The sequence below is a fragment of the Ceratotherium simum genome, chromosome 31 (assembly GCF_057802395.1).
Source record: "Ceratotherium simum simum isolate JZ-2026a chromosome 31, ASM5780239v1, whole genome shotgun sequence".
NCBI classification, from domain to species: domain Eukaryota; kingdom Metazoa; phylum Chordata; class Mammalia; order Perissodactyla; family Rhinocerotidae; genus Ceratotherium; species Ceratotherium simum.
Window position 1 is genome coordinate 1,323,060 of NC_141930.1, and position 26,690 is coordinate 1,349,749.

Consider the following 26,690-nt stretch of genomic DNA (forward strand, 5'->3'; position numbering starts at 1 on the left):
ATCAGTGGGATAAGTATTTTGTTCATGTTGAAATATGTTCCATTATGATGGAAATTAAAATGCAAACCCGTATTTATAAATTAGCCACAGCACCTCTTATTGTGCAGCTCTGTATATAGTTAGTTGATTCTAATCACATTCAAGTTTATTGTATATATATCAAAGCTTACAGACAGCACATAACCCAAGGGTCCAAGCCTATGTTCAATTTCTCAAAGATTATGAAATGATTCCAAATTGTGGTTTTGCATTAGCTGCTAGCAGAGAGAGGAAAAAATGCTTTTATTACGACAAATTCATACTAGGATTATGTTCCTACAAGAGAGTATAATAAAATTCACATTCCATTATTATTTTCCTGAAATGTGATGTCAATGAATCTTATGTGCCTGACATATAATATAGGTACTCAAAATAGTGGTGGGTAAATGGATCTATGAGCAAATAGAACAAGGGAGGAAGGAAAATTATACTCACACAGTGAACATTAAGAATTTGAGTGAGAGCACTGAGAGAGTATTAGTGACGGGAGAATTAATATAAGAATGCTGTGTCTGGGAAATCACCAGCAGTAACATGGTAGAAAACAATACTCAACTGTGAATCCAGGACCGTTGGTTTGAGTTTCAACTTTGCAGCATTCAAAAAAAGCAAATGTGACTAAGTCATTATTTTTGAATAATACGATGCCCAATGCTTGGTCATTGACTGAATTGACTGACCATATACTAAATCTATGGTTAAGACATCATCATAGAGTACGTTATAATATGCAATAGAAAAGATCATTGAGGGATTATAGTGAAATAAAATAAAATAATGTATGTTTATAAATTTCCTTTATAGCTACAAAACACTGCATAAAGTATAGGTATTGTTACATGAATATTGTTATAACTGCTTCTTGGGGAACAAACCTGGTTTCTAAGAATGTTGTAATCTTTCTTAAATCACATACAGGGTATGATTCCATTGTCCCTAGGATTTTAAATTATTCCAGACTTCTAGGTTAGCAAAATTTAAAAACTCACTTTAAGTTATGGTTTATGTTGCCTAAAAATGCCATTTGTTGTAAGATATATCATTATTTAATCTATCATTGAGGGAAAAACCCTGCCCAGTAAACTTTGGCACAATACTGATTGTAAGGAGCATCTCGATTTTTAGAGATGTAAAATGTGAAAAAAATGTTTCTTAGAATCCATGAAATAAGGGATTTGACAGATTCTCTGTGAGAGGTTTTCTTCAGGGTCAACCAGTTGACATATAATACTATTGTAAAATAATCAATTAAATCCCATTGAACTATTTACTTAAGAAAAGAGATCTTGAGATTTTGAGTGCAATCTTGACCCCATTAACCATTCTATATTCATCACAGAATGTTGTGTGAGAAAGCAGTATTCAAAACTAATTTAAAAGCAGATGTTTCCATGAACAAAGTCTGAAAGAAAATGTACTTCAGAATTGGTAGAACAATACACTAATGATTCTGCCTACTCATCTTCAGAAAGAGAGAGGCCCAGTCACCATTATTTCAGCTCAGTGCTTCTCTGCAAAGCTTTTCCTGATCTCTCCTTAAGATCTGTTCTCACCTTTTATGTGATAAGAATCTGTGACAAATACCTGTTACAGTCTGTTTCCCTTTCTGGATAAAATATCCCTTCTGGCTTACTTATTGGGATACTTCTTGAAATAATCTCTTTCTGCTTTCCATGTAAACACTAAAGATGGCGGGAGTATCATATTCCACATGTTTCTGTGAGTTCACAGAAAATTCCAGATTTTGCATGAGGTTTGCTCTATAGATAAAGGATCCTCTATAGACCTGGAACAGGAAAATATCCAGAAGAGATGGGAAAATACCTTTTTTTCCTGATTTCAGCCAAAGTGTCTAATTCCAAGATAATGCCCGAAGTGTGTTACTTCTCAAATCTGTGTTGGTGAAACAGTAGGTTTAGCAGATGGTAAGAGATGTTTAGTGAAAAAAAAAAAGTTTGTCAAATAAATTTGGGAAACATATTTGGTGTGCATAGACTTCTGAAATTAGACAGAACTGGGTATAAATCTGCCTATCCTTCAGTGTCCTCCAAGAATTCTCCTTTCTCAAATTAGGACAATGATGACTATCTCATGGGTTTCTTGTGATTAAATAACATAGTGCATAGAGCATTATGCCTGACCTAAAATAGGCACTATCACTATGAATTCCCAACGGTTTCACCCCAGTTTTGTCAATCTTTTTGAACATTCAAGACATAAATTTGTTTGACTCTTAGAACATATAGACAATAATGAGTGATCTAAAGTGCAGATGTTCACCGATTGGTCCTTGGACGCTAGTGGTTCTGTGGAAGTGGCCCAAGGGCCACCCTGTGAAAGGATGGGAGTCTGAGAGTTGTGACTCTTGGCAAGCTTCACTTTTGCCTGTTTTTCTGTCTCGACACCGAGGACTACAGCCCAGACTTGCCCTGAAGTCTATACTCGTGTACCCAGTTGCCTCATCAACAACTCCACTTTGACATACCTAAAACCAGACTACAGATCCTCACGCCACCCCAACTTACCTTCCCCGCTTCCTTATTTTACTGAATACCAACATTATTCTTCCAGATGTTCAGGCCCCAAATTCCTGAGTTAGGTTCAACTTCATTCTCTCACATCCTGCATTCAATCCATTAGTGACCCCTTTGGGCTTTTTCTTCAAAATAATATTCCAATCCCTTGAATTATCATCAACTCTACAGTTTACGTTCTAGCACAAGGATTGTCGCAGTGACATCCTAACTGGTATCCTGCTTCTACTTTACCTCCTTTCATCTGTTTGACTCACAGCAGCAACGTGTTCTTTTAAAAAACTAAGCCATATCTTGAAGCTCTTCTGCTCAAACTCTGCGTTGGCTTCACATCTCTGTTAGAGGAAGACCAAAGGCTTTGCTGTAGTGGAAAGATCTGTCTAACCTTAGATGCTGGTTCTCACTCTGGCCTTGTCTCCCCTTGCTGACTCAATTCCAGGCTCCCTGGCCTCACTGGGGCACTCGAGTATGCTAAGCAGCTGCCGCAGGAACTTCCAGTACCCAGTTAGTCTGCCTGGAATTTTCTTCCCCGAAAAACTACATGTGTTGCTCCTTACTTCCTTCTGGTCTCTGCTCAAGTGTCAGCTTATCAGAGAGGGCCTCTCTGTCCACTCATTTAATGTCGCTGACCCGTATTTCTGGATAACTTTGTCTGCTTTGTTTTCTTAATAGATCTTACCACCCCCTATCATAGTATGTACTTATTGAGAAATTGATTTTTTACCTATAACTGCTACATATATCTAAAGTGTAAGACTGATGAGAGCTGAGACACATCTGTTTTGTTTAAGGTTGTATCTCTAGCACCTACGATAATGCCGTGAATGTAGTAGGTATTCAATAAATATTTGTTGAATGAATAAATGAATTAAGATTCTGCTTAAGATATTTCAAAGGAAGTGTTCTGCTGCCTAAGTAGGAATAACAAAAATCATGAAAACCTCTGGTTTATACATAGTTTGGTAATAACTTTTTGAATTATAAATATGCTTAGCTAGCATAATATACTTAGCTAGCATTTTTTTATTAATTTTAGCAGACTGACTAATATACAATAACATACCCATTTTTAACTTATTCAGGAAAGGAAACAGAATAAATGCTTTGTGTCCACTGTCCTTCCAGTGGTTTAAATCAGTTCTGTAAATCAGTAACAGGTACACAGGTAGCATGCAGCAAGGATTTAATGAATGTTAGCTAGTACTGTGTGTATACATAATTTCCTTCCCTATGCATGTGTTGTTGTTTTGTTTTGTTTTGTTGTCCTTTTTAGGTATTGGAGATATAGTGAAGAAATGAAAACCATGGATCCTGGCTATCCCAAACCCATCACAGTCTGGAAAGGAATCCCTGAATCTCCTCAGGGAGCCTTTGTGCACAAAGAAAATGGTATGCAACATGTGCATTATGTATTTCATGAGTTGATTAATATTTCAGTAATGCAGTCTACTTTTTTACTGCATTAAATCATTAGAAAGTGCCATACGAGGGCTATATTGTATTGTATTTATATAAACTTTCCTTCCTAGATTTATGTTTAATATTATGCTTCAGATGTTTTTTAACCTCAACTTAGTTTATAAAAAAAAAACGAAGGGCATTTTTTGAAATGGAGGGTGTGGATACCTTTGACGTAACCTCACCTATTTTTCTACTAAAATTCCTGTAAAGATAATAATAACAAACATATATGGGATAGAAGCTGATCACAAAGAAGATACGTTGTAAGTGCAGACTGAGGCAGAGAGACGCCTGGTAATAGTGTGTGTTGAGGATGATAATTTTTCATGTATGCTTTTGGCTTAGAGTGTCAGGGAACAAGGAGGATCCTAGTCAGTACGTCAGGCTAGAGTAGATATACGATTGCTTAATAACAAGAAACAGATCAGAGAGCTGCCTCTGCTCCTTGCTCTCCATCTCAAGATTTGAGATTCACCAGATCCTAAGTGGAAAGTTTGCCAAGCGAAGGAAAATCCATAGTCCCCTATCAGGGATTAGTAAATAGGAATAAACCATAATAATAATAATTCGAAATAAAATTTATACACAATATTCCAGAACAAAGGAAAGGAAAGAGACATAATTCTGAAATACAGAGAGAAAAACATACCCCATCAAATGATTTATAATAGGAACCAGAAGAAAATGACACATTATGTGGGTACCCAATAGCATGAAAAGGCTATAACATATATGCAACAATCACTTACAAGCACAAAATTAAACACATCTAAGGAGAGGAAAGAGCAAAAATGTTTAATGAAGAAACAAGGAAGATGAAAAATCAACACCACCACTGAAAACTATGACTATTAGCATATCACCAGAGTTTCAGAAAACCTTACACTGTGGGTAAACTTGGAGGGACTGAGACCAGGATGAACAAATACCAATCAGAAAAGTCAAAGTACGCAAACTGTGTTGTGACTATTGCTGTATGTAATGATGGACTGCATTCTGTGTGGTAATGTCCCACACGTGAAACACTGTAGGCAGAGGCTCAGTCAAAAAGAACCCTGCTCATAGCACTGGCTGAGAATTATAGTCATTTGTGTATTCTATTGGTTCAGAGAATTAAAGGACCGACTTAAGAGATAGCCTGTTTGTGACAAAAGCAAAAATCCAGAGGAGAGGAGAGATTGAGATGAAACATATCTGTCTGAGATAAAAAGGAAATCGAGAAGAAAAAGAAGGAAGTCATAATGCAGTCACATAAAGGCAGTAAAATCAGATCAATAATGTGGCCCAAAACTTGAGAAACTATGAAGATGCAGACGAAAAGAACAAAGAAATGAAAAAAAGAGTGAAAGATAATAACATGGAAGGCGGAAAACTGAGGTCTCCCCTAAGGATTATAGCTGTTACCAAGGAAGAAACTCGGGCTGGGGGGAGAGGTGATTTCTTGAGGTTAGACTAAAGGGGGTTATTATAGCCCATATGAAATCAACCCTAGCTAACATTTATGAAGTCTAGACTGCCTTCAGTAAAAGTTATCACACACTATCCAAAAATATATACAAAGAAAATTAAGCCAAGGTCTTACTAGTGATTAACTCTAGCAAGTTTGAAAGTAGTTTTTCATTTCTTGTCTTTATTTTATTAATTTTCTAAAATGAGCATAACTTTTATAACAAAAATAACTTCAAATAAGTAATAATTGTTTCAAGAGATTGGAAAAGTACACATAATCTTAATTCCTTAGCATATGAACTCTTTTCATTTTCCCTGTTTCTTTTTACAAGGCTACTAATATCTGAGATTTGGTGTGGTTTCTCTGAAAATAAATCATAATTATATGAAGATAAAAAAATCTTGCTGCCCCTTACCCCATGATTTTTCATATCCTTGTCCATCTGAAAATTTAATAATACTCATTCAGTATAAATCAGTGAAATCATGCTGAAGAATATATTCTGAACTGCGTAACTCTTTTATAAAATGTTTCTAAACAACTATGAAGCAACACGTTAAAATTTTTTAAATTAGAATATTGTATTTTTATGTTATAATAATGTAATTAATAAAATACTATCAATTTCCACCTCTATGAAAGTTCATATTTACTCAATTTTATATGTTGTACAAAATAAGACTGAGAATGCCAAGATCCTAGTTCCATGAGCATTTCCCACTATATTCCCAGCTCAAGGGTAAATTCCATAAGGAGAAAAATGGTTTCCTTATATTCAGAATTTAATGTTTTCTTTTCATGTAACAAAGAAAAACTCTGTAAAATACTGGCAAAGAAACCAAGCATGTTGGGAAAATCAATGCTTACAATGACAAAAGACTACAGGTGAAATTTCAACAAATCCATGTCTTCTGAACCTTACCTGGTCCAGCCCATCTTTGATATCCTTCAACATTGAGCTCACTTTTCATCTTTCAGGAAATCCTCCTTGAATATCCTTTTTTGGGACCCTAGCCCTTGCACTCAAAATCTCATATTACAATTGACTTATATGCCCATTATCCCCCCCAGTGTAAACTCTTCACAGGCAGTCACATAGTAACCATTCAATAAATATCGGTTTTTGAAATTAATTTTATCCCTTTCATTCTCTAAAAATTCATTCCCTGAAGTGGAGGAGATCTCCTATTTGTCTGAAACCCTTGTTCTGTAGAGTAGCAATATCAACCAGTCCAGAAGGTCTTGATCTAAATAGTCCAACAGCAAATTCTCCACTTTTTATTCTGTACTCAAATCTCATGCCTGTGGCTTCTTACCTTAAACTCAAATTTTACACAATTTCTTCCCTTGTATTTGTTATGAAAGAAAGCAAGATCAAACTATTAAGTAAACAAATGTTTATATATATATTTAGACTCAAAGTAACTCCCTATAAGGATAAATCCCTGCATATGATATTTGGTAGTCATAAATCAGAGATGATAGAGCATTGCAATGTTTTCTCTAGTCCAGTCTTCCACCAATGTAGGAATTTCTTCCTTGGAATCCTCTCCTAATGGTAATTTTCAAAAACAAACAAGTCTACCAGCTTAAAATTCTGCTATAGACTTTTGACGGATGTTTTTCATATCGAGGTGGAATATGTCTTCCTATCATACCTATTGGTATTAATTCTGCCACCTTGGCCAATGAAATATGAATACTGTTCCATTTATTGAGTGCCTACCGTGAATCAGTCCAATTTAATTTTATTGAATTAACAATTTAATCGTCCAACACAAATACCTCTTTACCTCATTTATTATTATTTATAAATGAGGAAACCAATATCAGCTAGTTTAAGTAAAACGATCATAAGGTTTAAAACTAGAACATTCTAGCCTCACTGAATGTGCTCTGATACACTGTCTCCAAAGAGGAAAAGTTAAAACATCTTTTTCTACATTATATCATTGAAGTAATTGACAATCTGTCATGTCAGGCTAAATTTTTCATTTTGTCATACTAGACAAACCCAGGCTTTCTCAGAATGTAGCTTCCTGAGCCATCATCCTCTTGGTTTTCACCTGTAACCATCTTAATTTAACAATTTTCTTAGTTTCCTCTTTACTTTTATCCCCCGGAAATAACTACAGTAATCCAGATGATATTTGACTCATGCAGAATATAGCAGAATGATTTCTTCTTAACATTCACTATTCAACAGTGTTTTAAGCAATGACATGAGTTTTTAACATGCACTAAAATTGCAGTAAAGAGTCATTGTATCCACCCTCCTTCAGATTGTTTCTACATTAATTGCTGTGAAGCCCTACCCCCTGGGAATTCTATATTCTCTCCTAAGAAAATACAATTTTAAGGTTAATACAAGATTCTACTTTTAACACTGTTCCATTTTTATTTTATTACACCCCACTCTTAGCCTGTTAAAGTAGTTTTGACCCTTAATTCTGTTGATTTGGTGTATTAATTCTCCACCCCAGCTCTTACTCTGTTAAAATCTACAGGTGTGATTCAAACAAATATTTCCACAAGATTCAGTTTATTCATTCACATTTATGAAACACTAATTACCTTCTTATTAATAAACATATAAGGGTGGAAAACAGAAAGAACACATAAGCACTGCCATCCAGGAACATCTACTAAGTTATAACAAGACATTTATGGTGGACAATGTCTCATTACATTTTAGGATTAAGCAGTAAAAAAGTCACCAGTAAAACCTAGTCAAATACAAGAGAAAAAAAGTCATCAAATAATACATTATAGCCTCCTTGATTTCTTTATCAGAATTTCTCAAAAAATAATAATTCAGGTTAGAATACATCTGAAGTACTCTTAATGAGCATTACATCTACGAGTTATAACATCAAAGCTACTCTTAAAAAGGAAAAACAATGAGTACATAAACATTTCTACAACTGACATTTCATAAATGGAAAAAAAAAAAATTATTGAATGAGATGTATTTTGTGGGATCAAGGTTTGACAGATTTCTATTACCAAGATTTCAGGCTATTTTTTTACGAATACTTTTATTCTCTAACGCCTACTTCTTAGACTTCTTATCTCTAACAAGTGTATTCAGTAAACTACAATTCTACTTCTGTGTATGGAGTGTTTTACTATAAAATTTGGCCTGCAGACATGATAAAGATGAAAATGGAAACTTCTGCACTTTTTGAGAATACTCAGTAGCTTCGTAATAATTAGCTTTGACTAAAAATTAAAGATGAGGACACTTCCAGCTGTGGGTTTCCAGGTTATAAATATCAGAAGTTCCTGTTACGAAGGTCTGTTTAATTCTAGATCAATGCCATTACTCAACCATGATCATCTAATGCACTGTTACTTGGCAGGCCCTCAACATTTCTTCATCCAAGCTTGTTGAGTAATTACATTGGATTTCATTAGTGTGATCAAATACCAGCTCCCTGCAGAAAAATTTGAATCTACATACACCTGTTTTCACTTGGCAAGTTGCTCTGATTGCAAAACTGCCCTTTGAAACTAAAAGCAACAGCAGATTTTTTATGGCATTGAACAGGATGATTTGCAGAATGAAGTGCCCTGAAGTGATGGTCTATCCTACCTGAAATTTTTTGAGAGGTGTCAGAGGTTTTTTCATTTCAGGAGTGATATCTGTCACAACCTGTGATGTTTAACCACAGAGTATTTGTTAAAAGACAGGACATCTCTAAAGGACACAGTCTCAGAAAATCATTAAGTGTTCAGGTCCTAAAACTAGACCAGGATTTAAATCCTGCTTTCCCTAGGACTTGGGCCTGTTATGTCATCTCTGAGCCTCATATCTTTGCCTGAAACCTATGGGTAATTAATTCTAACCGACAGAATGGTTATGAGGATTAAAAGGTGTCATTTGCTAAGTTTTTAACACAGTGCTTCTTTATAGTAAGTACTCAACAATGTAGGAAGAAGAAAACCCTCATTAATGATTATTAACTCTAAAGTAAGCATACTATTCAAAATAAATAGCTCCCAAAATATAGTTTTTAAGTAATTTTAATATTAAAACATTTCTTCTTGGTTTCATGAATGTTATCTCAAAGCAAGAATTAAGTCCAAGGAATGTAGTCACAAAGACACTTGACATGAAGCAGCTATGGACAGAAAGAAAAATCTGGATATGCGCCCAACAAAAACAACAAAAAATTATAGAGAATAGTCCTAAGAAAAATACACGTATTTGTAGTTTGTTACAAGCTTGCAAAGTCTATTATCTGTATCTGTAATGTTTTGAAACATAAATGTATCGTTAGTTACTTAAGACTTCCAAACACTGCCTCCTCCCCCGTGAAATATATGTTAGCTGGAAGTATTAAAGATAGATAATTATATATTTATTTATACTCTATCTTATTAATCCTTTACTCTGAAAGGATTAATAATGGCTTTAGAAGTTCTATAAAATATAGCTAGGTAAATTTAACATAATTTTAACATAAACTAAGTAAATAAGAAAGTTAAATAATGAGGACGAAGGAGAAGAAAAGATGGGCAAGGCCTAGAGCCGGAAATGAGGTTAGTGCACAAAATACTACAAACACCTATTTTCTTATTGAAATCCCTAGCAGACAAAGGAACACACCTCTAGTTTCATGATTTATGATTTGTTACGCATTCTTGTCCATATGACAAGAGCAAACCTATTGTGTAGGAGGAGCACAACTATCCTCAATACTAAGGCAGTTAGAAATTTCCCTAGGGGTTTCATGCAGAAGCCTCCTTACAACGTACCATATGATGTCCCCACCAGCGGACTGAGGGCAAACGGTGCTTCAGTTGGTGACACTGTTTCAGCATCTTTCCATATAGTTTGATGTCATCACATTAATGTGTAATTCTGTAGCAGGAATCCTCTAAGTGGGCAGAAAGTCCTCTTTCCAGTGTAGATGGGAGTGGGTGTGTAAGGTCCTTCACCAGTCCGCTACAGAGGATGTTTCTCTCTCGGCTGACCCTTCTTGGGTGTCCGAGGGCACCATTCCTGGAGCACAGCAGCCAGATCCATCTCAACAGACACCTGAGCTGAGAACAGTGTTTTCTTTCTACAAAAATTGAGAGGCCTTAAAATACATCTTTTAAGTAGCCTATTTAATTAAACATCTGTGCATATACACTTTCACAAATAAGTGGTTCCTCTGTGTGTGTTTCCCCACTAGGCTTTACGTATTTCTACAAAGGAAAGGAGTATTGGAAATTTAACAACCAGATACTCAAGGTAGAACCTGGATATCCTCGATCCATCCTCAAGGATTTTATGGGCTGTGACGGACCCACAGACAGAGATAAAGAAGGACACAGCCCGCCAGACGATGTAGACATTGTCATCAAACTGGACAACACAGCCAGCACTGTGAAAGCCATAGCTATTGTCATTCCCTGCATCTTGGCCTTATGCCTCCTGGTACTGGTTTACACTGTGTTCCAGTTCAAGAGGAAAGGAACACCCCGCCACATACTGTACTGTAAGCGCTCTATGCAAGAGTGGGTGTGATGTAGGGTCTTTTTCTTTCTTTCTTTTCCAGGAGTTTGTGGTAACTTGAGATTCAAGACAAGAGCTGTTATGCTGTTTCCTAGCTAGGAGCAGGCTGTGGCAGCCTGACCCAGGGCTGACCTTCCAAACCCAGAGGGCTGCTGGTCCTGCACATGAGTGGAAACACACTCGTGGGGGAGCTTCCATGATGCACAGTATCTGCCGTTCTCCAGTCCTTTGTCTTTGTCATTCCGTTCTAGGCCTTTCCTCTGCACGCTCAATGCCCAGTCAAGTTTCAGGATTGAACTAAAGAGGAGGAAAAAAAAGAAGAAAAGAGTCTTCTTGAAGGTTTCTAATGTTATTTTCCCTCTGAAGTCTGAGCCCATTTCAGGGGGGAAAAAAAGCAAAACGGAAAACCCATAAATTTTTGCTTTAAAGCAAACAGGAAAAAAAATGGTTAGACAAAAAACCCACAATTGAACTTTCAGGAAAGTGTGAAGACCCAAAACAGCTTTGTCTCCAAAGAAGATAGCTCTCTGACTGCTACGGAGAGTCTCCTACGCTTCGTTTTTGTCAGGTGGGAGATCTGGAATACACAGGCAGGACTGTAGACTGTTGGGACAGACATTTTCCAACAAACAAGGGGCCAAAATATCTGCAATATAGTAACAGCCTTAAAAATACATCCATTTTTCATTTTATACAGCTGTTCTCAGCTATATCCTCAACGTCTCATCACATTTCTATTCATAGCTATAGTCAAACAGGACCTTTAATTGTTTTGAAGTGTTTCTAAACCCCTTTTGCCACCTTACTCCTACATCATTGTGATAATGTCCCCAAGTTGTATAAGGCCATTGCCCCAGGCCTTCCAGGGGTCTGTCAGGAATATTCATTGTAAAAAGAGTAAGAAGCAGTGTGTCTCTAAAGTGGTTTACAGTGACAGTTATTTTATAAGGGTGTGTGTCACTAGTAATACATCGGTGTAACCCTTTGAGAACTATCAGATCAGCCTTCAGAGTCTTAGGATTGTCAGTCTTGCTATGTGGTCAGTTACAGAACTGGGCAATGGTAAAAACAGGCACGTGTTCAAGAATTCAGGTTTTTAAAACAGATATCCTATAACCCAATGTAATTTTGAAGTAATTCACAGTACTACGTAAACGCATTGATAACAAACAGAAATGATGTTACTTGCCAAAAAATTTTCTGGCAAATAAAAAGATATTTTATTAAGTACGTTGTAAGAGTGAAATTTTATTTGAACAACTGATTACAGTAGCCTAAGTCTTTTGTTGTTGTTGTTAGACATATTGAATTTCTGTTTTAAAATCCATTGCATGAAAATTCAGTTTGCCTTGGTGTATGCAGTTAGCATTGCCGTTTAAAAAATGAACGAAAACAAGGACTCTGAGATTGCATGACTGTCCTCCAGCTCATCACCTATTGCATGTCAATCATAGTTCTCAAAGGGTTCCAGTGGCTTCTGGCATTTAGCCGTCCATTTGATCACTGACAGAGCCAAGAGACCACCAAAGCATTTCATTGTTGAGTGTAATTTGTCCTAAAGCAGTATTGTCATTTTCATGTGACCTGCAGAGCAGGTTTGTATCAATATTTTTTTCCTAGAGAAAAGTCAGCAACTGACAGACCTCTTTATTGATTTTTAGGAGCTGCTTCTTGCAGTGAAAGGCTTTACAGCCACTGGGCTGTGAACTTATTAGAGACGGTCAGAACGAATGCACCCCATGAGTCAGACATTGGCTTTGTGTGAAAGCCAGCTTTTGAGGGGATGAGCTTTTGAAACAATGAACAGCTTGCCTTGAACTTGATTATTGATCTGTTGACTGTCATTAACAACAACTTAAACATTGTCTTCTGTGAAAAATTTCCTTGAACAGTCCTTTCTGTGTCTTTGCCCTTTGACCTTTAACTTGCAAACTGGCACAAACTGAAGGAAATCTGGTGTTGCTTCGCCATTGGAGTGTTAATTGTTCTCTAAAAACCCAGTAAGCATGAGCTGTTTCCTTAGAGTGAAGAGGGAAAGAGTGTTGGTGGTAGATCTGCAGATGGACACTTTGCTCTTTACATGCACACTCTAAAAACGCCCTATACGTAGAAGTGACTTTTAATTTTCCTTTAATATAATTTCAAGTCTAAATTCATCATTTTAGTACAAATATAAAACTATATGGAAAAAAAAAAAACCTCAAAATACTTGAATGGCCAGTGTGGCTTTTATATAAAGCAGGAATTTTATACTAGTGAAAATTTCTTACTCATTTGCTAATAATACACATTTCCAGATGATTTTTAATGAGTGTAGGTATACATTCTTATTTGGAAATGGATAGTTTGGCTGCCTTGAATTTATATTTATACTCAACATAGCATGAAAATTAGAATGCCTTTTGGTTAAACTACATGTTTATGACTTGGTTGGGGAAAATATTTTGTAATCATTGGTGGCATGCTGCAAAGCCTTGCAGATTGTTATTTCTTACAACCTGAACATGTATAATGTAAGGCTAAGAAAAAAGAACAGTTAGAAAAGAGGAATGGCTTTACAGCAAAACATTATGCAATGCAGACGGTCTTTTGACAAGATGTCGGAGGTGATGTATGTGAGGGCCGTGAAAGCGAGGGGAGGGGAGCAGAGTCAGCCCTGTAGCTTTTCTTCAGTGCTTCCATTCTAGGTGATGCTGATATTATAGAGTTAGTCACTTCTCCTGAGCATGGAGGACTATATACATAAGCTCATTTATACAGTGTTTGCTTGTGGGAGAGTTTGATCCTTTTAGGACCTTGACGTCAAGAAAAAACAATGACTGGAAATTATATTTTGCTAAAGATAGAAATGAGGAACTATGTCATTTTGGGACATGTGTAAATCATTGAGGAATTTCATCAACTTGCATTGAAAATTGATTTTTTTTTCCTCTAAAATGAGAAAGAAACTGAAGAAGCAATCTTTTGCCTCTTTACTCGTTTGTCACAAGATCTGGATTCATCCTAAGATGATAAGTATATAAGGGCTAGAAAATAATCATAGCATTAAGAAGAGAAGGACGCTATCATTATGCTTGGATTCTGGAAATGTCATAGATAACTGTTGGGTCATATTTACTTCAATATGAGATGAGGTTTGTGTGATAAGAAAACACGTGTATGGCTTCTCTCTTTACTAGGACATTTAAATCTTCAGGCTGTGAGACTACAAGAGATAAGAAAACATTAAGTACAACATTATCACAGACACCAGGACTCTATTTGTTTATTGTATACTGGGCACTTTGTGAGTACTGGTCCCCTTCCACTTGGGGTTTGGAAAGGAGATCTCAATCCTAACGGAATAGTGAAAGGGACAGTGACTAATTGGTCTATACATAAGAATAGTGATTCAAAAACAACGTGGAATAAATCTCCATGGGTCAACAACATGGTGTAGCAGTTCAGTATCAGTAAAGACACACAACTTATCAAATATCTTTCATCATCCCATCACCAATAGCATGGAGTTCAGACCTAGGGTTTCCCAAACTGAAATGAAAACACATTTGCAATCACACACAAAAAAATTCTCCTTCTGTTTCATTATTTCTCATTACTTTAATCTATCATATAAACCAGGTAATGTTCCTTACATAAATTAACTATATCATTTATAATTTTAGCCACATATTATTGTTCTATATATTATTAACTGGACTGAATGAAGTATTAAAATAGCCAATCAGCTCTGTATTCTCTATAAAGCAGTAAATCCACATCAGAGGTTGTGAGTTTAACTGTTGACTTGTTTCAGAAGAGAGTGTCTGCTGACATGGCGATCAGAACAGGTGACTGCAGATGCTCTTTACAATTGCACAGGTACCATAGATAAATTGGAGAACATTATATGATAGTAGCAAAGACAACTTCTGTTATAAATCAGAGGGCAAGGCTTTTCTGAATCAGATGTAATAAATTACTAAGTAATAATTTACAAAAAATAATTACTGAGTAATAAAGGATAGAGACTGATTTACTGAAATAAGCAAATGTTACTTTTACTAGTCAAATTGCTTGTGATCTTTTTCTATTGACACACAATTTGTCTGTTTCATATACTGTTTACCTATTTTTATTCCCTTTCTGTGGGTGATTTAAAAAATGCAATGTGGTGGATGAGAACATTGCCCAAGTACACTGGTAGTTCCAATACGTGGATGACGTGTATATACTGGATCCTAGGGATAGTATATAATACTTTCAAGTTATACATATTATGCTGATATCTCTAGTATGGTACAAACACACGCCCACACTTTGTGGATCTTACAGTAGAATACCCAGTGTGTCCATATTGACTAACCTCAGTGTGCTATCTGAAGAGGAATGGATGTTATCATCAAATAGACTGAGCTAACACAAGAATCATGAAAAGAATCTTTTTTTTTTTTAAGCTTTGGAATTATTTCCAGAAACTAATAAAGGCGGTGATTTACTGATAGTATTGAGTCTGTGAGATTGTAACATATACTGAAACAACCTCATGGATGGTGGTGAAATCTTTTTCAGCAAACATAGCAAAGAGTTCATTTAATTTTTGATGCTCTCAAGACCACATTCCAAATTATCACAGATGTCAAACAGAACATGCCATCTAAACCAAAAACGTTTAATTCAGATGAGTTGTTACAAATAGCTGTGAGTACAGTCTCAGCCAGTATATATCACAAAAGATTTGAAGTCAATAGTAGATGATCTAACCATTCATTGCATCCCATGCACCTTTATGACACTTGTGACCACAGATTATAACTGCCAAAGCATATGTATCTACAACATAGGTTCCACGTTGCCTAGGAGGGAACCATAGCTACATCAGAAAAGTTTTATCAGTTATATTTTAAAAATTAGAACTTTATGTAATAAAGAAAGCAGCAACTAGGCATAGCACCACACCATAAATATGAAAGCTAAATATTATATTTATTAAATATAATGGAAATGGAGGAAGAAGAAAAATTAGTCTTTTGTAAAATATAAAAACATATGATAGCACTCCTTAATCCAACTGGAAATTTTCCTTTAGCAAGTATAAAAATAGTAGAGAAAAATGCAGCCTCAAGCTCTTCACACTGGTGATGAGTCTGTGAAATATCAATGTATATAATTAGCCAGTGGTCGTTAGATGCTCCCCTGCATAAACACATCTGATACTCAAGCGTTGCCTTCTGGGCTAAAAATGTCAAAGTTAGGTGTTCAGTAACCTCAACTGGAAAGAAATATATGTTATAATCTCCTGAGAAAAGCCATTTCCCTAGGATAGAAATTTACCTCAATAATCGTATAACACAAGACACTAGGCATAGTAGCAAAAATGTTGCCTTTGTGTTCTAGTCTCACCTAGTTGTAACCTTTGTCTTTTATCTACCAGTCAAATCATTTTTCACTTGTTTCCATTGGTGTAATTTTGAAATGATTCTGAGATATTATTTCAGGTCAGATTAATAACATCCAATTGCAAATATCTCTTTCAATATTTTATACATGTCTGCTTTGAAATTTAAGTCAATAGTATATAAAGCCTAAGAATGAACACTGATTTAACGAATTCACAGAAAATGAGTGAAAAACAGTTGTGACACTGTAAAATTTCTGTCAATTTTCTGGTAGAATACTGAAGTAGCAGCTTTCAGTTTTTAAACACAATTGTGAGCTTATAGCTGGACACGACGTGCATCATTATTTAGAGCAACGTAATTCTTTATACTAAGTAAGGGTGTGTGATCATGAGTGCTGTAACACTGCACTTCACATGGATGCGTAACGGAAGCTCTTTAAGGAAAATGAGGGCGTAACCAGTAACTCGTGGTCAGTGCATAATATCTATAAAACATTACATCTGAATGATGTTTATTTATGAAGATTTCTGAAGATTTTATGCCTTTTCAATTTAAAGAGCAACGTGTCTTAGAATTTCTCTCATACTAATATTGGACTGGAAGTAATACTCAAGTTTGCTCTCAATGTGTCCCTACGTTCAAGGAACACTGGACGCTGTAGGACACGTACATCATAAACTAGGATGCTGTGCTGATTCACATGACCTTGCCATGTGCTCTGCTATAGAGCTAGATTTCTGTGCCCTTAAGAAGGGAGAAGAAAATCAGTTAAATCTAAATATGAAAATATGGTAATTGTATCACGTGAGGTTACTTAGCTTCAGAGCAAGATGTCGTTAACCCTTATTTTGCATAGAAAAACCAGAAGGAGAGAATGATGAACATGAATAAAGTGATTAAATTTTTGACTTACGAAGATGTTTCTTGGGTATTTTATCTACTTGTTTTTCTCCATGAAAAAATATCACTCAAAATAAAGATATTTCTGAGCACTTGGCCTGTAGCTAGACGGGACCCCAGGCTTAATCCTTTTAGCACAGGCTTTTTCATACATGCCTCGTGTTCAGTGAGGCTTTGGTGAGCTGTGACTGCATGGAGGATGCTGCTTCCTAGGATGGGATGTGGTGCTACCTGTACTCGCCACCCCTTACATGAATGTGTGTTTCTACCTTGGCCTGTCTTGCCAAGATACGGACAAATAAAGCCTGGTGTGAGCTATGTGAAAAGTCGCTAGAATGCATGTTTCCTTTGCTCTCACGTAATGCCAATTTGAACGTGTTCCCTCTATATATATTGACCACCCAGTTGTGAAGGTAAAACATACTTTTCTTGAATGAATGATTCAATCCTTAAATCAATGTCATAGTTTTTGCTACCAGTTAAATAACATCACGGAAGCCACATTATTGCCTGTCTTCTCACAGCTCTTTAATATACACTATTGCCTGGGTAAAATTGGGTTTTTCATTCTTTTTGTCACTTATTCTTTTGTAGCTGTCGTGGAATCCATTATTCCTTTATATGTTCATGAATACAACATTTCACAATCTTAGTTATTTTGTTACTTCCAAACAAACATGATTTCCAAACAAGGATGATTGTATGCATGGTTTTTCTGCTCCTCCAATTCTGAAATTATTTGTTTGCTTTCTGTGTGTCACCCAAAAATACAGATGGTTGGGAGGGATATATTATTTTGAGTTGTCTTACACAGTCTGTGCCTTTGTTTGCATTCCTTCCGATTTCCACCTTGTCCCTTTCCTTCACAGCTTTGATTTTCCCTTCCCTTTGTGAAAACCAGAATTGAGCAGCGCCGTGCATCAGATGTGGTGCCCGGAAAATGCGTCTCTGTTTCTCAGTATTTTCCTTCACAAGTTTCATGCAAATCTAAGTCCCAGTAAATTTCACACACCTCCCAGTCTCTTGCTTTGGATTCGAACTTTCTTAGAGCTGTTCCCCTGGGAAAAGGAAAATGCTGAGGGTGAAGGCTGTTGTCTGTTGATAAGCCAGCTAGGAAGTTTGCTTTTGGAGAATGTATCTAAATAATTTTACAGAAAAGTAAATACCATAATATAGTGTTCTGTTTAAGGTACGAGTACAGGAATGCCTAAAACTTTGATTCCTTGGTCTACTTCCCTGTATGTGTAAATTACATATATATTAAAAAGAGAGAGAATAAAAGAATGAGGGGTGTTATAGTGGCAGCTTTGTGCTGCGTTGGTTTTGACTGCATCAGCATTTCTTTTGAAGACCTCTATTTTCAGGGGTTTTAGAGACTCACCCATAAAAATTTGCTTCAGGCTTAAAAGTCTTGAAAGATTTTTTTAGGTATATAATTTTAAACAAATATATCTTGTTTTTATATTATAGGAGGGAAATAAATGGAGTTTACTAGTTCAATTTTGCGCTAATATAACTTTTAATAAACTTAATTTTTTAACAAAAACATAAAATCTAATTAGTCCATAGTCTATTGATGGTTTTTTAAAAGAATCAATTATTGACATTGAAAAAGTCACCTGCTCCATCAGTGTAGTAACCTATCTTCAAGATGTTTTGAAACTTGTATACCTGTATTAGCATTATCTTGATTCTAACAGTGGATCAGTATGATAATGAATGCAATTTATGCCATCCATACAAGCTATCTGGTAATGTAGATTTGGAAATATATAGTATATATAATATATACATCTATACACATGTATATGTGTATATAGATATATATATTTACTAGATAGGTTAAGGGGAAAAGCTCCCATAAATTTAGTTTGTCAAATAAATACTATATATATTAAAAGAAATTGCACAGACATTTATCTTTCAGAGTCAGAATGAGATGCAAGCAACTGCAAAGGAAAGTTGTCTCTTGGGTAAACAGTACACATTTTATAGCTTCTTATGAAAACTGTTTTTCCTTTCTATATTGGGTTATGGGAAATTAAAAGAATTTAATGCATAAAATTCATGCAGATTTTATTTAAATAACATTAAACTGTGAAGCAGAGGGAAACACTTAGGAAATTAAATACGTAAGCCATTATCTTTTGGTTGTCTGATAATACTTTACCTTTATGTTAATTCCCTATGATATTTTCAGTTATGGAGAGAGTATTAAGATCTAACTTTAAGTGTCTGAATTGTTCACATTACACTCAACACTATTGCATTAAGTTTTTGATAATATGTAGTCTTCTGTGTGCAAGGAAAGAAATAAAGAACACATTTATTTGCTGAATAGGTTTTAAGGTTTGCACATTATTAGTGGTTTTCTGCCCACACAGGATTCTATACATTTATACCATCTTAAATCTGGCACATATATATATATTTTTTCAGATAGCTTCTACTGACAAACACAAAGCTTGTTTGTGTGCAAAGATAAGGCTAAATAAATGGTGCTAAAGTGTATTATGACTGTCAGATATAATCAGGCAAAATTTTGTGGTGCTTAAATTAATTTTTTCATTGATTTTATTGATCAATGCATTGAACAGTGTTTATTATTCACAAGTTGTCTTTTATTAGTAAATCGAGGCCTCATAGCACATTGTTAAATCAAACGGTTGACTAGTCTATGTAACAGCTCACCAAGCTACTGTCTAACTCCTTATAATGTTGTGTCATTAAAGGTCAAGGGTCATGCTATTAATCTCATCGCTGTAGACCATTAACATGACTGAACTTTTCCACAAAGTACTTATGTTTACAATGCTGTAACCCTCTGACTGCTGCGGCAACCTTTAACCACAGATGTCACAGCTAGAATCATCGCATGGTTCCTGCCATGGCAATCAAAGAGTTAAGGGCTGTGCAGTGATTTGTTTTGTATTTATTAATTTATATTTATTTTGTTTCCATTCAAGGAGGGGATTTTGGGTGGGGCAGTTTTTGTCTGCTGTAAGTGTCTTAACCTAGGGAAGGGTTAAATGGCTTTTTATACTATTGCATCTTCTGTATTTACCATCAATTCATTGTGTTGTAATTAAAAAACAACTGTCAATAAATAAGAGAACAGAAAAATGGTTCATAGACATTGTGGTTTTACTCAGTGAATGATATACATACATTTATGATGAATGTTTAGGCTGTGATCTATAGCAGTAGCCTTTACTATCTATGTCTTCCTAATCAATATGAAAGAGAAAATGAAAACTTTTAAGTACTTTAGGCCAAGATCTCCTGTGTGTTTGCCTGAAATAGCAAGTATATTAAACTGGCCACATCGACTGGAGAATTGTTTAACTACTAACTAGATGCATACGACTGTGACCCAGGACAGGAGCAGGAAGCATTACCCGTGAACATAGGATGTGTTGAGATTTCATCACCACTTGACAAGAGTAAACATTTCTTTTTGGGTAGTTGAGTATAATTTATTGTTTAAAGTCAATACATCATGGCTATCTAGGTAAATGTAATCAAAGGAGTTAATTTTTATCAAAAGTCTTTGGCAGAATCCCATTTAAGGACTTTTTCTGTCCCCTTCTTTTTCTTTTAATGATAGGACTATAGCAAAGGGTGGGCATGGAAAGAGAACTGACTCACAGAGAGAACAAGAGTAAGGATAAACGTTTTCATATTTAACATTTTAATACATTATCTTTCTTCCAATATCAAATAGTTGCATGTAATCAAGTGTGGGACCGAGAGTTTCCTGAAAATCAAATCTAATATGTAACAATGTCCGGAACGTTCACCTGAATGTTAGGAAGAATTAGGAACGCACATTGGGAATGAAGCAGAATGTGCTCTCTCATGCAGAAATCCAGGTGCATCTCTGCACCAAGAAATAATCTTGCAAATTTTAATCCACACACAAGAGAGGGGCTCTGAAGCAGGGTCGCCAAGACAATCCCAGGGATGTAATTGTCTGAAGAGATCAACAGTAGACTAGAGGGACAGAGAACTGTTGGTGTTAAGTCTTTGAACCCTGCATCCAGAGGGAATCCCTGGGAATCTGATGATCCATCTCAAAGAGGTTAAGGAAGACTCGTAGACAAGAGTTGTTAGGCTTTTGGAACCTGTCAGCATATAAAAGCCTACAAGGTTTAGACAACTAACCATATAGTTTATTTTTATTTGTAGAAAGCTTTTAAACAAAAGATAGCTTTTATTTTTATAAGGCTATTAAGGATGTTAAACCACAAATTTGAGGCTGAATCTAAGAATGTATCTCCCTTGTTTTTATTATCAAAGAGAAAAAAAAAAGCTAGAAACATCAATCTAACCCAGTCAAGTATTTTTCTTATGTGCCCCACATTTTTACTTATCTAATATCAAAATACACTATTACAGGACCTATCTTACATGATTTTTGTCACGATCAAGAACCAAATCAGAATGATATATTGTGGAGAAAAGGAAAACTCCAGATAGCAGTACTGAGAACCTAGTAACACACCTAGCACACTCTACAAATGTAAATACCATTTGTTGAGGTGAATGATAATGTTTACATATTTGAACTCTTTTATGAAAAGTATTTGAACAAGCATAGCATCAACTTAGTTTGATGAACTCTGCCACTCCCTCAGGTTAGTTAACCCCCGAGTATCACTACTGTCCTCTCCTCCTCCCCTCCTCCTCCCGTCCTCATTGTCTCTGCCTTCTCTCTCTCTGTCTCTCTGTGTCCTTCTCTTCTCTCTCCTCCTTAATTACTCTATTTCTTGAAAGAAAAATTTATAATTCACTCCTTTCATATCTTCCTAACTCACTCATTCGTTACTTATAATTACATTTCACCCCTCACCACTCCACTTGACTTATTTCTTCAGTATAAATGATATACTCATACTAAATCTAGTCTTAGTAATTCCCTATCTTACTTGACTTCTTAACAGTAGTTAATACTGATAGTTACTCTGCCATTAATACTTTTTCTAGATGGCCTCTTGTGAGTAGGACCTACTCATTCTTCATTCCTCTTCCATCCAGAACCTGATACAGTACCCAGTTCCAAGTCAGCCCTTAGTAGAATGTTGGCTTCTAGACATTAGCGTTCAGAGATCTTTCTCCCAAACCTATATAACTTTTTAAACTAATTCTTATGAGTTTATGTAAGTTCCCCTCTATGTTCTTAAACTCCTCTATCCTACACTCTCTCCTGGAGCTTGTTCACAAGCGTGTCTTTAGCTTTGTGGATATGATGCCTTCTGAAATCCAAATTCACAATTTCAACCCACTTGCTGGACAAATTAATCTGGGTTTTTCTTTAGCTTCCCAGATTCCATCTGCTAATTATAAAACTCATCACCATCCTTTTTCTCCCCTTAAAATAACCATGCTTCCTCCTGAATTGTCTAATGTAGTGGCCCTGAATTCTCTTGGTTGCCTATCCAGGAAAACGTCAAGTGTTCTTGGTCTTCTCCTTCTTCTTTGCTTCACACGTACCCCTTAGCCCTTTGCCAGTGTCTGGTCCTACCTCTATAGTATTACTAGCATCTGACCTCTCCTTGACATTCTTGCCCTATTTAGGGTTCATTACTTATTCCTTCCTCGAGCTTCTTGCCCAACTCAATCTCTCTTTTCCAGCTCGTCTACACATTCCTGGCAGAATAATCTTCCCAAATTAGAGTTTGAATGTGTCACAAAGATTTTAAATGTAGACCCTCCAAAATCTCTTTTCAACTTGCCTTTCAATTTTCTTCAGCCGTATTATTTTTATACCTGAAACCATTCAAATACTTGCCATCCATCCCTCATCCATAGTTTGGTTCCTGGAGTTCTCTCCACTTTGAATTCCACCTGTCTCTTCTTCATCTTCCCTGACCTCACTAAATAGATGAAACTCGCCCAACTTTGAAATTTCCTATTATCCCCTGCATCTCGTTTTGCTTACAATGACCTCAGTACAATTACTAATATTGCCCCTCCCCCTTTCTCTTCAGAAGTCTCCCAGTTTTAATAAGTTATATGCTCATACTCATACAACTTTTTAGACAAAGCCTATAATTTTATGTGAACGTGTTTTTATTATTCCTGTTAATGTCTAAGCTCCTGAAGACTGTATTGTTCTTGTTTTTTTTCACTCCCTCAGCATCTAATGCAGTGCCTTGAATGAAGGAGCTCTAGAAATGTTTATTGCACTAAATTAAATTGTATTTTTTAACTGTAATTGGCATTACAGAAACTTTATTTCATTTTCTTATACATTCTCTAGTCCATTTTCTAGGAATCTTATGAACAAAGATATTTAAAGGCATTTGTTTCCAAGATTAAATATTTTAAGCAGTTGACCTTGATTCTTTCCAAGACCTGACATTTTTGCAAAGCTCTTTAAATATTTCTCGTTAAGTCATAAAGAAAGCCTCAAGTTTAGGCTAATCTTTTCTATATTCATCTTTTACTTCTAATAATTACCTTTTAAACCAGAGGAAATTCTTCAGCAACAGTAACTGGATTAAGTGGAAAGACCTGTGTTCTAAAGGCACCCGTGAATAGACAGCAGTTATCAGGATTTAAAATATTCAAAAAATCACATCCCACTTTCTGAAAAGTGTGCACAGACATGAAAGAAATGGTTATTCATCTTCATACCATGAGGCAGAAGGGCAGATTCCCTTACAAAAGAGACGTTATGGAAAGACTTTGAAACAGGAGTCCTTCTGCCTGTTCAGAGGGAAATGCAGCCCAAAGTCTTGCTTAGCGAGTGTTGGGTCCGAGGTCAGGATGTCAAACACAGTGTTCAATCTGCAAGATAACTAAGAGATTGGGGGCAGGGGTTCAAAAAGGAAAGAGCCAAATCAAGGACAAAAGGGAAGACACAGGTAAACAGTTCAAGGGCAGGGAAAGAAACAGTTATTTAAAAAGATTACCTGTTGCTTAGAACAGTATTATTGGTCCTTTACAGGTGCAACAGCTTTCACCTGAGGACTGTCCACAGGACTTACCTGGCACATGACACATGTCTGAATGCTACAAGGGCACTTCCAGGTCAAATGATGGATCAGGCACAGGTATAAAATGTCACTTCCTCCAAAGCCCTACTAAAACTATAGAAAATGGACTTTCTTTTCTTTATTTTCCCAAAGACTTAGGAAAAGGGAATACAAGAGAGAAGACAATAGAGACGTTTGGGAAGCTGGAAGCAAGTGGACATCTGGTAACTGGCTTAGCCGACCCAAGGAAACCAAATCATAAACTGGCTGGGCAATGACAGAACAAGCCCCAGATACATCACATAGGGTGCGAGAGGCTCAGGGAGGGCAGGCACCAAGGACCTGTGGAAATGGGGTGAATGGGGTTGACAAATTAAGGACCAGAAACTGTTTATAGGAAATGGCTAAACACGCTAGGTCCTGTCCAAGTCTCCCTGCCTTTGGGCGAACTCAAGGTTTATCCTGTGGAGAGGGTCAGAGAAGGCTCTGAATTAGGGAATGCCAGTGTTCTGTACCCAAACCAGAGGATTAAGCGAATAATCCCTCCCATTTCGAATGCTAACATGGAGACCTCCCAGACTGCTTCCTCTGCTTCTCCCCCCGAACCTCAGCCGCTGGTTTCGGGGGAGTTTTGTTGCTGTTGCTGCTGTTTCCTTTAGGCAAGAAAATGAATCACTCTTCTTTGGTGAATCTGACCAACCCAGTCAGCGTTTCCCCCAGAAAGGCCAGCAAGAATACCCCTTATGAAAGTTCATACTGACAAGTCCCACCCACACAGGCAGTGTTTCCAATCCATTTTTTGGTTCCTCCTGTTAAACAGGATCAGACAACCAAGGATTTCTAGGCATCTAAATAAAGGTTCAAACAGAAAAATAGTGACCAAAACAAACCAACAAGATAACAGGAAGGAAGGAAACATTATGCAGGGAGAACAAACTTTTAAAACAATCTTTACTATCTCGTAGAGGAAAGAAAGTTTTTTAATCTTTTGCTTAGAAATTAAAAATTGATAGGAGCAATTAAAAACTCAATAGATTGGAAGACAAAGTTAATTCTCTTGGAGAATACAACAAAGAGAAAAAGATCTGAAAAAATTACTGGAGCAAAATATTAGAAAATTAGAGGACGGATCCACAAGTCCAGGAAGTGCAACATTCATGTAATTGGAGGTCCAGACAAAGAGCAGAGAAAATGAAGGAGAGAAATGATCATCATACAGTTTGGTAAAATTACCCAGAATTTAGAGACATGTTTCCAGATTGAAAGGGCCCAGGGGTGTCCAGTATAATGGATGAAAATAGACACAGAATAAGGTGCATCACTGTGAAAATTCTGAGCATGGGAGACAAAGAAAACACATTCGAGCTCCCAGAGACAGGGTGGAAAATTCACTTACAAAGCAGAAAGAATTAGGATGGCCTCAGATTTTTTCCAAGGTGACACTGGAAACTTGAAGATCACAGAGTAATATCTTCAACATTCTGAATAAAAATTCTCAGTCTAGAGTTCTATATATGAGCAATATTAATTAAATGTGGGATAGAATAGAGACAGGCAGTGTCTCCAAAAAATTTTCTTCCCATGTTCCATTTCTCTGCTAGAGGATATGCTCCACTAAATAATGAGACAGCCAAGAAAGAGACACTGAATTCCGAAAAACATAGGTTCCAACAAAAGGAAGAAAGAAGTAAGGGGATTATCAAAGAGATGGAGACGCAGGCTGCTTGCAAGATTATAAGGGCGCATCAGGCGTAAAAGACAACCAGCTCACATCAGAGCAGCAAGACCAAGAGACAAGCACGTCAAGGGCTCTCATCTGCGTGGCTCCTGTCATCGTGCCATCTTTCTTAACCTGTGGAGCTCCTGAAGGATGTGCTTCCTCAGAACAGGAGAAGAAACAAAGAATACTAACACATAAGAACTGAGGAATAAAGAATCCATTTCTTGAGAAATTCAAAGAAATTTCCTACAATAAGAGTAAAGACAAATCTTCAGATAACAAGCCTAGAGAGCAATTAGTCCAAATAGAAGGAGAATGGATGACTCTAGCAGGTGTATATATATAGAGAGAGAAAGAGAGTCATATATATATGTATAGCAGATGGTATACATATAGCAGTAGGTATATATACAAATATATATAGTACGAGGTTGTGTGTGTGTGTGGGTGTGTGTGTATGTATATATATAAATTCATACATAAACACAAAGTGACACTAATAGATTACTTGACGTGATTGACCTTGTGAGAAATTGTTCCTAGAGGAATTTGGAAGGTGTAGGGAGAATTAGCAACACATGAAATAAAAATGAAGCAAGTGTAAAAACAAAGCAATTGTTAATTTAAGAAACAGTTTTTTAAAAATTATAATAAAAGTCCAATTCAGTGCTCAGTTCTGCATAGCTATCAGCATGATAATGTAAAAATTGAATTTT

At 36.2% G+C, this 26,690-nt stretch overlaps 1 protein-coding gene across 1 annotated transcript in view; it reads left to right on the forward strand.

Annotated features, from left to right (window-relative positions):
- Positions 1–20,386, forward strand: part of MMP16 (matrix metallopeptidase 16) — a 299,991-nt gene extending 279,605 nt beyond the window's left edge. Inside the window, exons 9-10 of the mRNA XM_004441129.3 lie at positions 3,850–3,965; positions 10,671–20,386. Coding sequence (XP_004441186.1) covers positions 3,850–3,965; positions 10,671–11,005 — 451 coding nt within the window. The 3' untranslated portion in view covers positions 11,006–20,386. The remainder of the gene's footprint in view (positions 1–3,849; positions 3,966–10,670) is intronic.
- Positions 20,387–26,690: the final 6,304 nt, after the last annotated feature.